The 15786-nt window shown below is 41.0% G+C and overlaps 1 protein-coding gene across 10 annotated transcripts in view; it reads right to left on the bottom strand.

The window, feature by feature from the left end:
- Positions 1-15786, bottom strand: part of KDM4C (lysine demethylase 4C) — a 412099-nt gene that overhangs the window by 311622 nt on the left and 84691 nt on the right. For all 10 annotated transcript variants that reach the window (XR_004443468.1, XR_004443467.1, XR_004443469.1 and 7 more), the window contains exon 5: positions 7330-7523. Coding sequence is in view for 7 of the 10 variants with exons in the window: in XM_033237310.1 (XP_033093201.1) it covers positions 7330-7523 (194 nt within the window). In the remaining 3 variants the exon portion in view is untranslated. The remainder of the gene's footprint in view (positions 1-7329; positions 7524-15786) is intronic.

The following is a 15786-nucleotide window of genomic DNA, read 5'->3' as shown; positions in this document are numbered from 1 at the left end:
CCGCTAATTTTTTTTTTTTTTTTTTTTGTATTTTTAGCCCAAAGTGCTGGATTACAGGTATGAGCCACCGCACCTGGCGAGTCCTCAGTTTTAAAATAGGGCAAAAAAAAAAGTCCACCTACTTGAGACATCTGTTGTCTGTTACCAGAGATTATTTCTTTTTTTCTTTTTTGTTTTTTGTTTTTTGTTTTTTGTTAGAGACAGAGTCTCACTGTGTCGCCAGACTGGAATACAGTAGCACGATCTCAGCTCACTGCAACCTCCACCTCCCTGGTTCAAGCAATTATCCTGCCTCAGCCTCCTGAGTAGCTGGGACTACAGGCACATGCCACCACGTCGAACTAATGTTTGTATTTCAGTAGAGATGGGGTTTCACCATGTTGGCCAGGATGATCTCCATCTCTTGACCTCGTAATCCGCCTGCCTCGGCCTCCCAAAGTGCTGGGATTACAGGCGTGAGCCACCGTGCCCGGCCACCAGAGATGACTTCTAACAGTGATTAGTATAGTTCCTGGCAAACATCAAGGACTTCAGTAAATGAAATGGAGTCACCAAAGACAACACACTTTACAAGCTTGTTCAAATCCTACTAACTAAAAAGCAAGCTTATAAAAAATGAATACATTTGGAATAACAACATTTATAAATCTATTTGTAATCCTAGCTTTAGAAATGCAATCATGAAAAAAGCAACTTTCCTATATACTATAGGCAAATAACAATTTTTACAAAAAAATATTAAACAGCATGCATTTTCTACAAACTCCAGTCTAAACAACGACATTAAGCAGTGTGTGAAAACAAAAAAAGAGATACCAAAAAAATGATAAAGCTAAGTAAAATAACTTGTTAACTACTAACACAGTAATTTTTTTTTCTTTTTTTGGGAGACAGAATCACTCTGTCACCCAGGCTGGAGTGCAATGGCACCATCTTGGCTCACTGAAACTTCCACCTCCCAGGTTCAAGCGATTCTCATGCTTCAGCCTCTTGAGTAGCTGGGATTACAGGCGCCCACCTCCACATCCAGCTAATTTTTCATATTTAGAAGACAGAGAGTTTTACTATGTTGGCCAAGCTGGTCTTGAACTCCTGGTCTCAAGTGATCTGCCCACCTAGGCCTCCCAACCATGCCCAGCCCTAACACAGTAATTTGCAAGGTGAACAGCACTAATGCTTGCTTTCCATGAAGTACACAGTAAAGAAATTTGGGTAAATATTCTGATCTGATTTTTCCCTAAGAGTTATGGATTTAACAACTTCTTATCACTTGAAAGGATGTCAATGTTGTAGGTGGTGGTGGTGGTGGTGAAGGTAGTTGTAACTAAAAGAGTAGCAACAAAGATTCAACAAGCATCCTAAGGGGAATTTACAGGCCCTTACTAAGCAGTAATTAATTAATATGTAAATCTGGAACATTGCTACTAACAAAATAAGCAAAAGCAGGTAGAAAAGGGAGTCTCACAGTGGGTAAGATGTTGCCCTGAGTCTTCCGTTTCTTCAATTCATTCCTCTAAATCTACCACCAACATAGCAGGTTACCGCCAGGCACAGTGGCTCAAACTTGTAATCCAGTACTCTGGGAAGCCAAGGCAGGAAGACTGCTTGAGCTTAGGAGTTTGAGACTACAATAAGCTATGACTGACTGCATGGATAGATTGCCTTAGCTCAGGAGTTCCAGGCCAGCCTGGGCAACATAGCAAACAAAACCCTATCTCTACAAAAAAAAAAAAAAAAAAAAACTTAGCCAGATGTGGTGACACGCAGCTGTAGTCCTCAGGAGGCTGAGGTGGGAGGATCGCTTGAACCTGGGAGGCAGAAGTTGCAGTGAGCCAAGATTGCACCACTACACTCCAATCTGAGCAACAGAGCAAGACCCTATCTTAAAAAAAAAAAGTACAGTTGGCTACTCTGGAAAACTATTTGCTTTGCAAGTTGACAGACATTATTAGGATTAGTTCCAGTTCATAATTTCATCATCAAAGTACCAACGTTAAACTTGATCGGTAACAATCCAGTTACCAATCAACTAATTAGTAAAATCTCATCACTTCAGGAAAAAAGAGTGAGACTTTCCAACTCACAAACACTAGATATCCTGGATGGTTCCTTTAAGGAATTCTGTGCTGAGCAGTGGTCCACAGAGATCAATGTTTGGGGCTGCAAGCAAGTGGGTGTGTGCTAGAGTGGTTGTGTTCACATTCAAGTGAGGCTCAGGAACTAGATGCTCAGGTCTAAATAAAATGTGATCCACTTGATCAATAAATATTTTACTACCAGTTAACACTGCATTCTCTTCTTCTTACAAATACAGCCAGCAGCTATGTACAAAGCTAATGCCATACTTTTTGGTATATTTCCAACACTTTTTAAATTTTATTATCTTTTCTGTTTTGGGGTTTGTTTTTGTTTTGTTTTGTTTTTGGTAGATACAGGGTGTCCCTATGTTAACCAGGTTGGTTTCGAACCCCTGGGCTTGAGCAATCCTTCTGCCCTGGCCTCCCAAAGTAACAATACTATCTTTGAAACATATAACGGCCGGATATGTTGGCTCACACCTATAATCCCAGGACTTTGGGGGGCCAAGGCAGGAGGATTGATTGAGCCCTAGAGTGTAAAACCAGCCTGGTTAACATAAGAAGATCCTATCTCTACAAAAATACAAAAATTAGCCTGGTATAGTGGAACACACCTGTCGTCCCAGCTACTTGGGAGGCTGAAGTGGGAGAATCACTTGAGCTCAGGAGGTTGTGGCTACAGTGAGCCATGATCGCAACACTGCATTCAGCCTGGGAAACAGAGTGAGACTCTGTCTCAAAACACACACACACACACACTCCTAAAACTAATCAATAATCTATGCAGCTAATTTTATTACTTCAACTTAAGACTATTTATAAAAGTATTTTCTTATGTAAAGGACAAATTTCTCTAGAAAAAGCAATTAAAACCAAAATGAACCATGGTTAATTCTAAGAGTATTTTTTCTACATAAAATAGCAAAATAATGCAGCTTTACACCATCCAGTAAGTCTTAACATTTGAAATTAGAACATATTACTGGGTCTAAAGTTACTAAACAAAAAAATTAACCAGTATGACTTATTACCATGGGCTGTTAATTCAATGTATCATTAAATGCTATCAAGCTGCCTAATCCCTGATGTTCTTAGTTTTTTTTTTTTTTGTTTTTTGATATTCAAATAAAGAGTTCCTTCAGTAAGACTGTTCACGGAGCAGATGTTTACTGAGTATCTACCAAGTGCCAGGCTCATGCCAAATGCTGTGCCAGGCACTAGAGACATGCTAGTTAAAGGACTGGTGGGGCCAGGCACGGTGGCTCATGCCTATAATCCCAGCACTTTGGGAGGCAGACACGGGACGATCACTTGAACCCAGAAGTTCACAGCCAGCCTGGGCAACCCAGCAATTCCCCATCTCTATAAAAGAGAAAATTTAAACCACACAATGAATGAATGAATAGTGGGGCTCCCCAACTACCAGAGTTCACATTTTAATGGAGATGTACAACATTAAACAAGCTTAGATCAAGTTGGCACCACATAACTTGCTCATTCTTTTAAAAAATAAGACTTGAATTATATAATTCAACAATAATCAAGTACTTAGTTATAAGTAAGCAGCTTCTCTCCTCCAGCCCAAAGGGAGAAACAAGGAATGGAGAGGAGAAAAGACAGGAAGAGATAGGGTAAGGTGAGCAGGAGAGAGTGGAGGGAGGGAGAGATAAAGGGAAAGGCTGAGACAGACATCCAACGGGAGCATCTGATTTCCTAGACTGAGCCATACCTCTGGTTCATCCCAACTACAAACACTGGGGAAAATCCATTGCACGTAAATTGGGTGTTTTGTTTTGTTTTGTTTTTGTTTTGTTTTGAGATGGAGTCTCGCTCTGTTCCCCAGGCTGGAGTAAAGTAGTACAATCTCGGCTCACCGCAACCTCCGCCTCCTGGGTTCAAGTGATTCTCCTGCCTCAGCCTCCCAAGTAGCTGGGACTACAGGCATGCGCCACCATGCCCAGCTAATTTTTGTATTTTTAGTAGAAATGGGGTTTCACCATGTTGGCCAGGCTAGTCTCGAACTCCTGACTTCATGATCTGCCTACCTCAGCCTCCCAAAGTGCTGGGATTACACTGCGCCCGGCTGTCACTTATAACCAAGAACACTTATTAATACAAATTAAAGAAGTTCATGTTTAAAACACTTCATGCCACGTATACATACAATATATATTTGCTAAATGAATGTATGAAATGTTAGCATCTATTGAGCACTATGTTACATCTCCAGCTGTGATATGTGCTTTGTACACAGTATGTTACTTAATTCACTCAATTGCCTTATGAGGTGGGTGCCAAAACCATTTGAGTATTTTAAGAGAGAAAATTGAGGCATGGAGGTTATTTAATAATTGCCTAAGATCACATGCTCAGTAAAGAGTAATGCCAGAAGGCAAAAATCAAGACTGACACAAAAACCTGTGCTGGTAAGTACTACACAACACTGATCAAAAGATCTAATGAGAAAGCCTTGAACTAACGTGTATCTATCCTGAATAATTGGATACTTCTTAACTGCTACACAGTATTTTAACAAAATCTCAGTTTACTGAATGAAATTTAACCATGTCCAAAATGCTACAACCCATTCTTAATTTTCTAAAATCCTTCAGGAAAACTTTTCCTGATTTTAGACCTTTTCAGAGCTTAAAACACATCCTCTTACACCTCATCTCCCTCATTCTCTACAGAGTAAATCTGAAAGTTTCTTACTCATTTTGTTTGTACCCAGTCTGGGAAAGAAAGACTCAAGGTACCATCTGAATTCTGTATCCTCCAGCAGTTAACCTTACTCACACAAGAGGCTTGGAAGGGAGAATCATATTTTTTTTTAATCACTGAAACTCCTGTTCTATGATAAATACACACACTATGGGAAGTTCAGACTTGAACTACTATGACTAAAAAAAAAGTATTTTCACGGTTATTATAATAATAGTAATTATGAGTATTTGTATAATACTTTACAGTTTACAAAGCACTTTTATACACAGTATATACCTGGACCCTCCTAGATGTCCTTTAAGTAGACAGAGAATAAATCATGCCTCCATTTGGCAGTGAAAGACTCCTGATGAAAGGAAAGTAGTGGTCTGCCCTAAGTCCTTCCCAGTAAGTGACAGATTTGGATTTTAAAACAGGACTTCTGGCTCCAACGTTCATACTCATTCCAAGAAAATAATACTTTACCACTGACTGTCAAAGCAGTTTTCTATCCGCTTACTCTAAGGATACTTTTCCCCCTAAACCTTCAAGCCAGAAGTGTTCAAATAAATCATCAGCTGCTTTGAAGTCTCTTCAGTACAAACCTGTGTTCGTGAACACTTAACTCCGCAAACCTGCCACACACGGTGGCTAGAAATGTATGCCTCAGAGCTTCCACCTGGAGCCGTACATATCTATGTACAGCAACTCAGGAAACTTAGTATTCTTAATAGTTACCTTTTAGGCTTTTTTTTTTTTTTTTTTTTTTTTTTTAAAGACAGTGTCTCCCTCTGTTGTCCAGGCTGGAATGCACTGGCATCACCTCAGCTCACTGCAGCCTTGACCTCCCCGGGCTCAAGTGATCCTCTCACCTCAGCCTTCTGAGCAGCTGGGGCTACAGGCGTGAGTCGCTATGACTGGCTAATTTTTGTATTTTTGTTTGTAGAAAGAGTTTTGCCACGTTGCCCAGGCTGGTCTTCAACTCCTGGGCTCAAGTGATCCGCCTAGCTTGGCCCCCCAAAGAGCTGGGATTATAGGTATGAGCAACCGCACCTGGCCTAGACAAGAATCTTTTTTATTAAATGTTTCCTTGCCTGCCCTTAAACAGATTGATCCAAAATAATTTAACACTCTCCTGATTCAATACAAGAATTCTTTACAGGGCATCGATCCTATAGCCAGGCCCCGTGTGTTAAGTGCGGATGATTCATGCCTGTAATCCCAGCACTTTGGGAGGGTGAGACAGGGAGTTCACCTGAGGTCAGGAGTTTGAGACCAGCCTGGCCAACATGGTGAAACTCCATCTCTACTAAAAATACAAAAATTAGCCAGGCGTGGTGGTACACACCTGTAATCCCAGTTACTCGGAAGGCCGAGGCAGGAGAATCGCTTGAACCCGGGAGGCAGAGGTTGCAGTGAGCTGAGATCGCACCACCGCACTCAAGCCTGGGCAACAGAGTGAGACCCTGTCTCGAAAAAATAAATAAATAGAAATAAAAAATTTAAAAAATTGGCCGGGTGTGGCGGCTCGTGCCTGTAATCCTACCATTTTGAGAGGCCAAGGTGGGCAGACTGCCCGAGCTCAGGAGTTCAAGACCAGCCTGGGCAACACAGGGAAACCCTGTCTCTACTGAAATACAAAAAATTAGCTGGGCCTGTAACCCCAGCTACTCAGGTGGCTAAGGCAGGATAATTGCTTGAACCCGGGAAGCGGAGGTTGCAGTGAGCCGAGATCACACCATTGCACTCCAGCCTGGGCAATAGAGCAAGACTTCACCTCAAAAAAATTTAAAATAAAATAAAAATAATTAGAGGAGGATGAACTAGAAGATCATGAAGACTATTTGAAACTACACCGAGGAAGTCAACTCTTCACTTCTAACTACCTCCCACATACCTAATCCAACAAATGCTCAAAGAAGTAAAGATGCCTAACAAATTCTTGGAGCCTAAATTATCTACCAATTCATGGCTCACAAAATGGACTACAGGCAACTTTACATACACAGTCATGCATCACTTAGTAACAGAGATACTTTCTGAGAAACATGTTGTAAGGCAATTTCACCATTGTGTGAACATCATGGAGTGAACTTACACAAATCTAGATGGTGGATCTACTACAGACCTAGGCTATATGGCATAGCTTATTGCTTCTAGGCTACAAATCTGTACTGTACTAAATATTGTAGGCAATTTTAACACAAAGTACTTATCTACAAAGTATTTATGTAGTTAAACATATCTAAACATGGAAAAGGAGTTTTCCAATTGCATTGTAAACTCAGGATGACCATTGTATATGCGGTCCATCATTGATCTAAACGTTGTTATATAGTGCATGACTGTACAAATTACCACGGGGTTTATGGTTCCCAAGCACAATCCCGGACAGAATAGAAGACAATTAATTATTACGGTCAAAAACTTCCTTACAGCTCACATAAATCCGAATCCACCAAATCAAAGAATAAAATCTTCTTCAATATGTGCCTGATGCTCAAATTCCAAAACTCCAAAGCAAATGAATATTAAACGAGTAACTTGCCAAGACTTGGGCTCTCCAAAGTGGAGGTAATTAATGCTATAGAGGTCCATGTCCTCGGTGTGCCATGCGAACGTGGTCTTCCACATGCCAAAATATAGATACGGGGTATTTACACCCTCAATAGAAATGCCACACTCTTCTTCAACCACATCCAAGACTGTATTCAGGCGAGCTATGTTCCATTCATCCACACCCTGGAATGACAGAGAAAAAAAGAGAGAGAAATCAAATCGTACCAAACCATGAAAGATAGCATTTACTAATCAAACCACTATCCACCAAAATTATATATTACACTGTATATTCTAATTCACTGAAAACTGAAAAATAAAACAGTCCCTATTCAAGAGCCACATACATATATCCATTATTATTAAAGATTACTACCAGCATAATGGGGTTCCATATAACTATTTGGTAGAAATTTATACCAAATAGCTTCCTGATACCAAATGGAAATGAAAGTTACAGTCCCACTCCCCAGTTGGCTGTCAGCAAAAAATTATTGATTCAAAGCAGATGATCTGGCATGGGCTTTCCCTCTTTGGCACACCTTTTTGTTTTGGGGTTTTTAGATTTGGGTTTTCTTGAGTTTTTTTGCACATTAGTTTAGAGGTAATATTCACCATCACATATCACATCAAGAAACCAATAGCAAAATATGTCTTCTGTTATCATTCTCCCATCCCCATCCATTCAATCTTAGCATGTAATACACTGTTTCCTCAAAATTCCACTCTAATTATTGGAAAAACTTTTGGCAGTATCCACTGATCACTGTGCTTCTACTAATGCTTCAACTAAATATTAACCTCTTATGTTAAGTGGAAAAATTTAAACACATAATGCCTACTAAAAATAATTATCCAAACTTTGGTAAAATTGCTGGAATAATGTAGTTTTATAACAGTAACCCAATACGGATGGTGATGGCAGAGCAAGGGAAGGTTAGAGTCACTACTATAGGAGTTCAGGTGATAGGAAAAGATTCTGGTTTGATTAGAACTGATTAGAACTTAACAATCTTCCGCCCCTCCCCCCACCGAGGCAGAGTCTTACTCTGTCGCCCAGGCTGGAGTGCAGTGGTGCAATCTTGGCTCACTGCAACCTTTACCTCCCAGGTTTGACCAATTCTCATGCCTCAGCCTCCCACACAGCTGGAACTACAGGTGCAGGCCACCACACCCAGCTAATGTTTTATGTTTTTAGTAGAGACAGGAGTTTCACCATGTTGCCTAGGCTAGTCTTGAACTCCTGGCCTCCAGTGACCCACTCGCCTCAGCCTCCCAAAGTGCTGGAATTATAAGCGTGAGCCACTGCACCCAGCCAATCACTTATGAATTCACTACAGTTCACGACTGCTCAGAAATTTTTACAAACTATACATTTCTCCCATATATTTTTATCAAATTCTAAATAACAGAGACTAGGCACATTCCTATGTAATCACGGGGAAACTGAAATGCCTTTAAAGCCATTCCAACCTTTTCGTGCTAATGCACTTTTAGAGAAGGGCATTGGCCGGGTGCAGTGGCTCATGCCTGTAATTCCAGCACTTTGGGAGGCTGAGGAAAGCAGATCACTTGAGCCCAGGAGCTCAAGACCAGCCTGGGCAACATGGCAAGACCCCATGTTTATTTTAAAAATAAAAACTAAAAGAAGGGTATTAAATTCATCTATGTCTACCAAAGGTTGTCCTCTCCAATAACTATACAAATGGCTTCACATACGACCACTTCTAACATTTCCTGAACACACTAAAAGCTTTTAGAGTTGTTCTGTTTTCATTTTGGTCTTTAAATGATTTTCTAATTAGTGTGCTAATCTTACTTTCTAAAGCTTTGGGGTTAAAAAACTATTGATGAAGCAGCTAATGAAACTCTGACGCTGGTAACACAACTGAACATGCCAAAGGACATAATTTAATTCCCAAATTCTCTTAAGTAGCCACTCTGTCTACAACGTAAGCCGCACACTGAGAAGCTTGTTATTTGAAACTGGTCAAAGTATCTGTTTAGAGAAGATCCTAGGTTCCAACTTTTGAGACCTCATAAAACTTCAATCACATTATGTAAAATATTTTATCTCACTCTATTTATAGTGATGCAATCTCTTAACTCTAGTCCAATCAGACTTCAGTCCAATCACCCTAATAATAGAGTTCTATTTAAAAGTCATTACTGAAGCAATAAATGAGCTGAAGTAAAAATTTGAAGTAATAAATGAGCACCATATGATAGGAACCATTTTTAAACCGAATGAGCTTGCAAATTTAGACACAAACTATTTCTCTAAAATTTCTACATATAGAGACATCTAAGTTTTATTTCTGACTCCCACTATCTTTTAAAAATAACCAAGGTTGAATCCCTTGACATCCTAGACCCATGGTATAAGGGGAAGAGGGTAGAGATCAAATAGTGCTGGACAAAAAGACCTAGATTATAACCCCAGCTCTGCAGGTCACTGAGGAGAAAGTCACAGAGCTTTTCTGAGCATCAAGTCTTTCTTCATGGAAACACAAGGGTTCTTGTACCCTCCTAGAGTTGCTCGGAGCAGTGAATAAGCTAAATGAAAATAAACTTTTATAAAATAAAATTTAATTCTTAGAACTGATATAATAAATATCACCACTATTCTCTAGCAAATCTTACTGGACAGTCTCCCAAAAACAAGTCAAGCATGTGAGAAGTGATGTTTAATAAAATGTGTTTAAGTTCACTACTGAAGTTCTCCCCATTAATGGACAAATAACATATTTGCAGCAGTTTCTTCTCAGCAAGGCAAGGTTGCTGAAAAGTAATTTCTTTTGCTAAAATAAAAAGTCTCATAATTTCAATTAAGCAGTTGTACAAATATTAAGAATAACCAACAGAGGGAGATAAATCTTATTGCTTCAAAATTCTTTCACCAATTTTTGTTCTCTACTATTCAACTAGTTAGCTGACTCCAAAAACAGGCTCCACAAAGGCTCTTCTGAAGAGCACCAGGTCTGTCTCATATACTTAGACCAAAAACACACCTAGTTATCATTAAGGCAAAGTGTTATACCATATGCTACCTTATTACACTATACACACTTGTATGCTACATTTATTCTAAACAATCCTATAAAATGGGTAATGTTATTCCCAAATGAACAAATGAAAAAATTAATACTCCTAGCTAGAAGTAGGTGATAGTGATTAACCTAAATCTATCTGACTCCTGGACCTTCCTTTTTAAAGGTTTATGCTTTAGTTCTGATCCTTTTAAAATACGATATATCATCCTCTTCTCTCAGCATCACTGTCAACAAAGATCTAAGGTTCAGGAGCAGCAAACACGTGAAGCTGCTGCATTCTTCTCACCAGGGGCAGAGCCACTCTACACAAATGTCAGCAAGGCTTATACCGCAGACTGCTTCACTTGAGAGCTCGTGACAGGAACGATTTAGCGTAAAAGCAGTCTCCAAACCCCAGCTACAAACAAGCCCCACAATGACAAGTGAGAATCGGCCGAACTGTTCAAAGCTTAATTCCACCAGGCTTCAGCAGAAAGGCTGCACACCAGCCCAAGTTCACAGACAAAAGTCTCCTCCCGGATTCTGCCTCCCTCGAATGAAACTCTCCCATACATGTTCAGCAGGCACATGAGCAATATTCATAACTCACCTGACTTCCAGTGGACTGACTGGAGTCCTAGGCCTAGGAGTTCACGTCCCCCGGCCCCTTGCTCCTTTCACGCCAATTACCCACTTGGAGCCTGTCCTGCCCCATTCCTTTACGTACCCTGCATCTGTTTTCTGAAACAACTCACAACTGGACCACGATTTGTGCACATAGGTATAACTGAGAACTTTATCAGGGATATTCCCTTTCAATCAGTGATAGTATCTTCCTCCTATCAGGAATCAGACAGCAGTTTAAAAGCACTCCTAGGCCAGGCACAGTGGCTCATGCCTGTAATCCCAACACTTTCAGAGGCCAAGGCAGGAGAATCACTTCAGCCAGGAGTTCAAGTCCACCCTGGGCAACATAGTGAGACCCTGTCTCTACAAAAAATTTTAAAATTAGCCAGGTGTGGTGCCTTGTGCCTATAATCCCAGCTACATGGAAGGCTGAGGAGGGAGGATCAATTGAGCCCAGGAGGTCGAGGCTGGAGTAAGCCAGTAATTGCACCACTGCACTTCTGCCTGGGTGACAGAGAAAGACCCTGTCTCAATCAATCAATCAATCAATCAATGCATTCCTAAATCTTCAATGTCTCAACCAGGCCATCCTGGACTCTCCAGTGACTGCACTCAGTTATTGCAAAACTAAAGGGAAAAACGCAGCAACATGCCATGTTAGAAACCTCGAGAAACAATGAGCCATTCCCACCTACACAAAGAAATAATGCAAAAATCATAGTAGCTCAATTTTTCCCAAAATATTTCCGATGCAACATTAGAAATATGGGTCCTAGATTGGGCGCGGTGGCTCATGCCTGTAATCCTAGCACTTTGGGAGGCCGAGGCAGGCGGATCACCTGAGGTCGGGAGTTCAAGGCCAGCCTGACCAACATGGTGAAACCCCATCTCTACTAAAAATACAAAAATTAGCCCGGCATGGTGGTGCGCACCTGTAATCCAGCTACTCAGGAGGCTGAGGCAGTAGAATCACTTGAACCTGGGAGGCGGAGGTTGTGGTAAGCAGAGATCATGCCACTGCACTTCAGCCTGGGCGACAAAGCAAGACCCCGTGTCAAAAAAAAAAAAAAGAAATATCAGTCCTATCAGATGCCGAGACCAAAAAAGTTTGTCCTCTTTGACTGCAGCTCTCAGACAGTCACAGTGCTGACAGACCCCCCACAAAGACACCCATAAGGAAACCTGTGTAACTCTGCTTAACTCTGCATTTCCCAAAAATCATTTGACCATGGAAGCTTGTTTGTATAACACATTTACATCATGTAAAACAGTGCTGTGTGGGACAACATATTAAAGGAAGCATTATGATAGGCGGTTCCCTAAACGTTATAGTGCAAATGTAAGTCAGTAAAACAAAAAATTACTGTGACCACATCAGAGAACCCGGGGTGTGTGAAGGGGTGGCTGGAGTATGGTCACATTTATTGTCAAAATACACATATTTAATTTGATTATGTCACCTAAAAATAAAAAGAGACAGTGTAAATTAGAAGCAATTAAAACAACAAAAGATATTTGTAAATGAAGATAATCTAAAGGATTAAAACTAGGAAGACAAAAGAGAAGACTCAATCAAACTTTATAAAACTATAAAATGTACTGAAAAACAGAGAATAAGCTTTTTTTAAAGTATGTAAAAATGATGCTTTATGCCCGTAATACCAGCACTTTGGGAGGCTGAGGCAGGAGGATCACTTGAGCCCAAGAGTTTGAGACCATCCTGGGCAATACAGAGAGAAACCTCATCTCTACCAAACATTTTAAAAAGTAGTCGGGTGTGGTGACACATGCCACAGGCCCCAGGTACTCAGGAGGTGGCTGAGGAGAGAGTTGAGGCTGCAGTGAGCCACGACTGTGACCCTGTACTCCACCCTAGGCAACAGAGTAAGATGTCTCAAAAAGAAAAAGATGGCATGTTCATCAAATACTACAAAAAGTGGTTTTTTTAGACAAAAAATAGATTATTAGTAAACTTTTGAAAACCGTGTCACTGCTGCACTCACCCAGCAAATAGTAAAATGGAATGAAGAATTTCAATCTGAAAGAGTAACCCAGTATCAGAGTAGCACCATGCTGCACTGGAATCAAAAGTTCTCCAACCAAATGGTGGCTCCACCACTAACCAATTATAGGATCTGACGGTTTCTCAATGGCCTTTCAAGGCAAAGCTGTGCCCAGGGTTCAATGCTACAAACTGGGCCCCAAGAGGACTGTGGCTACCTTGAAAGGACCACAGGAAAAGTCCAGTCTTTCACTGAAACTGTTTTCAAGAAAATACATCCTTCCTAGCAGAAGTAGAAAAAGCGCTAAGGCTTCCCAACAAGACATAAATCCACACACGCCTACCTTATAGGACAGTTGTAAAGACAGGATTGCAAAACACAAGTAAAAATATTTTGAAAAACTGCTTAACTAAAATTTTCGCTTTCTTTTTCCCTAAAATTCAGTGTATTTATTTGGACATATAGATGTTCCTTGTGTTCTTGGTCACATATTAAAGGAATTGGCACTTTGGCTGCAAGAACAAATAAAAAACATCATAAATCCCACTGGTCTTTGATTTGGGTCTAGGTTAATAACTCAAGAACCATTCAACAATAACGGCTTGAAACATTTATCTGTCCTATGAAACTGCAATTAGTTAAGAGGCTGCTGATTCTAATAACTGTGACACCAGTAAGGGAGTGAGGGGAGAACTGTTAACTCTGGATGCCAAATTCAGAGCAAAGTATCTATTATCTCCTTCTCACTTTTGCAGTATCAATAAATAAAGTGGGGGGGGGAGAATTATATGAATAATATTAAATAAAAGTGCATACAGAACTGAGAAATAATTTCATGGAATTTGCCACTTAGTTCAATAAAATGCTCATAAAGAAAATAACCATTTACGGCAAAAGACTAGTTACACTGTTGCTGTTTAGAACATTAGAGCAAAATGAGTAACAATCAAATTCTCTGGTTTAAACTTAATTATCTTAAAACACATTCTTTAAACTGACATCTATGCCTTGAAAATTCAAGGCAGAAAGTAAAATCATTTAGAAAGCCAGAAATTCCATCAATACATCCAGACAGATGTTTGCCTGTAGTTTTTGGTATCCAAAACCTTTTTTCCACACATCGCACAGATGCCTTTTTTGTAAGCACAGCCCTGGCAGTAATGAGAACCTGGTTGGTGCACAGAACTTTTACAAATTCTGCAAGTGGAGAACTTATTCCTTCCACAAATTCTGCAAGTGGAGAACTTATTCTTTCCATATGGATCAAATCTTGCTTTTTTTGAAGTCAAAGCTTTATTTTCATTCAGCTTTCTCCCACCACTTTCTGTTGGTATTCCTAGCACCATCCTTCCATGTATCTGGAGTGGTAACAGTACCAAGTTTCTTTTCACATTTTTCGCACACCATCCTTCCCCACGATGGTTCCCCTACCCACAACAGCCTAAAATTTTCACTTTAAAAGATAGGGAGAGGGCCGGGCGCGGTGGCTCAAGCCTGTAATCCCAGCACTTTGGGAGGCCGGGGCGGGGGGGGCGGGGGATCACAACGTCAGGAGTTTGAGACCAGCCTGGCCAATATGGTGAAACCCCGTCTCTACTAAAAATACAAAAATTAGCCAGGCATAGTGGCAGACGCCTGTCGTTCCAGCTACTAGGGAGGCTGAGGCAGGAGAATCACTTGAACCCAAGAGGCAGAGGGTGCAGTGAGCCGAGATTGAGCCACTGCACTCTATGAGTGACAAAGCAAGACTCTGTCTCAAAAAAAAAAAAAGAAAGAAAGAAAGAAAAAGAGAAAATTAGTACACAGGCCAAAGTGCAGTGGCTCATGCCTGTAATCCTAGCATTTCAGGAGGCCAAGGCAGGCAGATCACTTGAGCCCAGCAGTTTAAGACCAGCCAAGACAACATAGCAAAACCCCATTTCTATAAAATATACAATAATCAGGTGGGCATGGTGGCACACGTCTGTAGTCCTAGCTACTCAGGAGGCTGAGGTGGGAAGAGCACCTAAGCCTGGGAGGTCAAGGCTGCAGTGAGCCATGATTGTGCCAGTGCATTCCAGCCTGGGTGACAGAGGGAGACCCTGTCAAAAAAAAAAAAAAAGGAAACTAGAACAGAGCAGGTAGTCTCCTCAACAGCAAATGTATTGTCTGTCCAGTACATCATAACTCTTTGTAAACAATCCCTTCATAAATACTGGTATTGGTCTCATTTTTATATTTCAGCATTGTGACACGGTGTTTCTCATTAACACATTACTGTGCAGCTTTTTTTTTTTTTTTCCTCATTTTTTAGCGGGGAGGGGAGGGATGGAGTCTCACTCTGCCAGCCAGGCTGGAGTGCAATGGCGCGATCTCTGCTCACTGCAACCTCCACCTCCCGGGTTCAAGCAATTCTCCTGCCCTCAGCATCCTGAGTAGCTAGGACTATAGGCACATGCCACCACACCCAGCTAATTTCTGTTTGTTTTAGTAGAGACAGGGTTTCACCATGTTGGCCAGGCTGATCTCCTGACCTCAAGTGATCCTCCTGCCTTGGCCTCCCAAAGTGCTGAGATTATAGGCACAAACCACCGTGCCCGGCCACATTTCTTAATTTTTTTCTTTTTTTTTTTTTTTTTTTTTTTTTTGAGACAGAGTCTTGCTCTGTTGCCCAGGCTGGAGTGCAGTGGTGCAATCTTGGCTTGCTGCAAGCTCTGCCTCCCGGGTTCACGTCATTCTCCTGCCTCAGCCTCCCAACTAGCTGGGACTATAGGCGCCTGCCACCACGCCCAGCTAATGTTCTGT

The sequence above is a fragment of the Trachypithecus francoisi genome, unplaced genomic scaffold (assembly GCF_009764315.1).
Source record: "Trachypithecus francoisi isolate TF-2019V2 unplaced genomic scaffold, Tfra_2.0 Lachesis_group16, whole genome shotgun sequence".
Classification (NCBI taxonomy): Eukaryota; Metazoa; Chordata; class Mammalia; order Primates; family Cercopithecidae; genus Trachypithecus; species Trachypithecus francoisi.
This window is presented reverse-complemented; position numbering and strand designations above follow the sequence as displayed.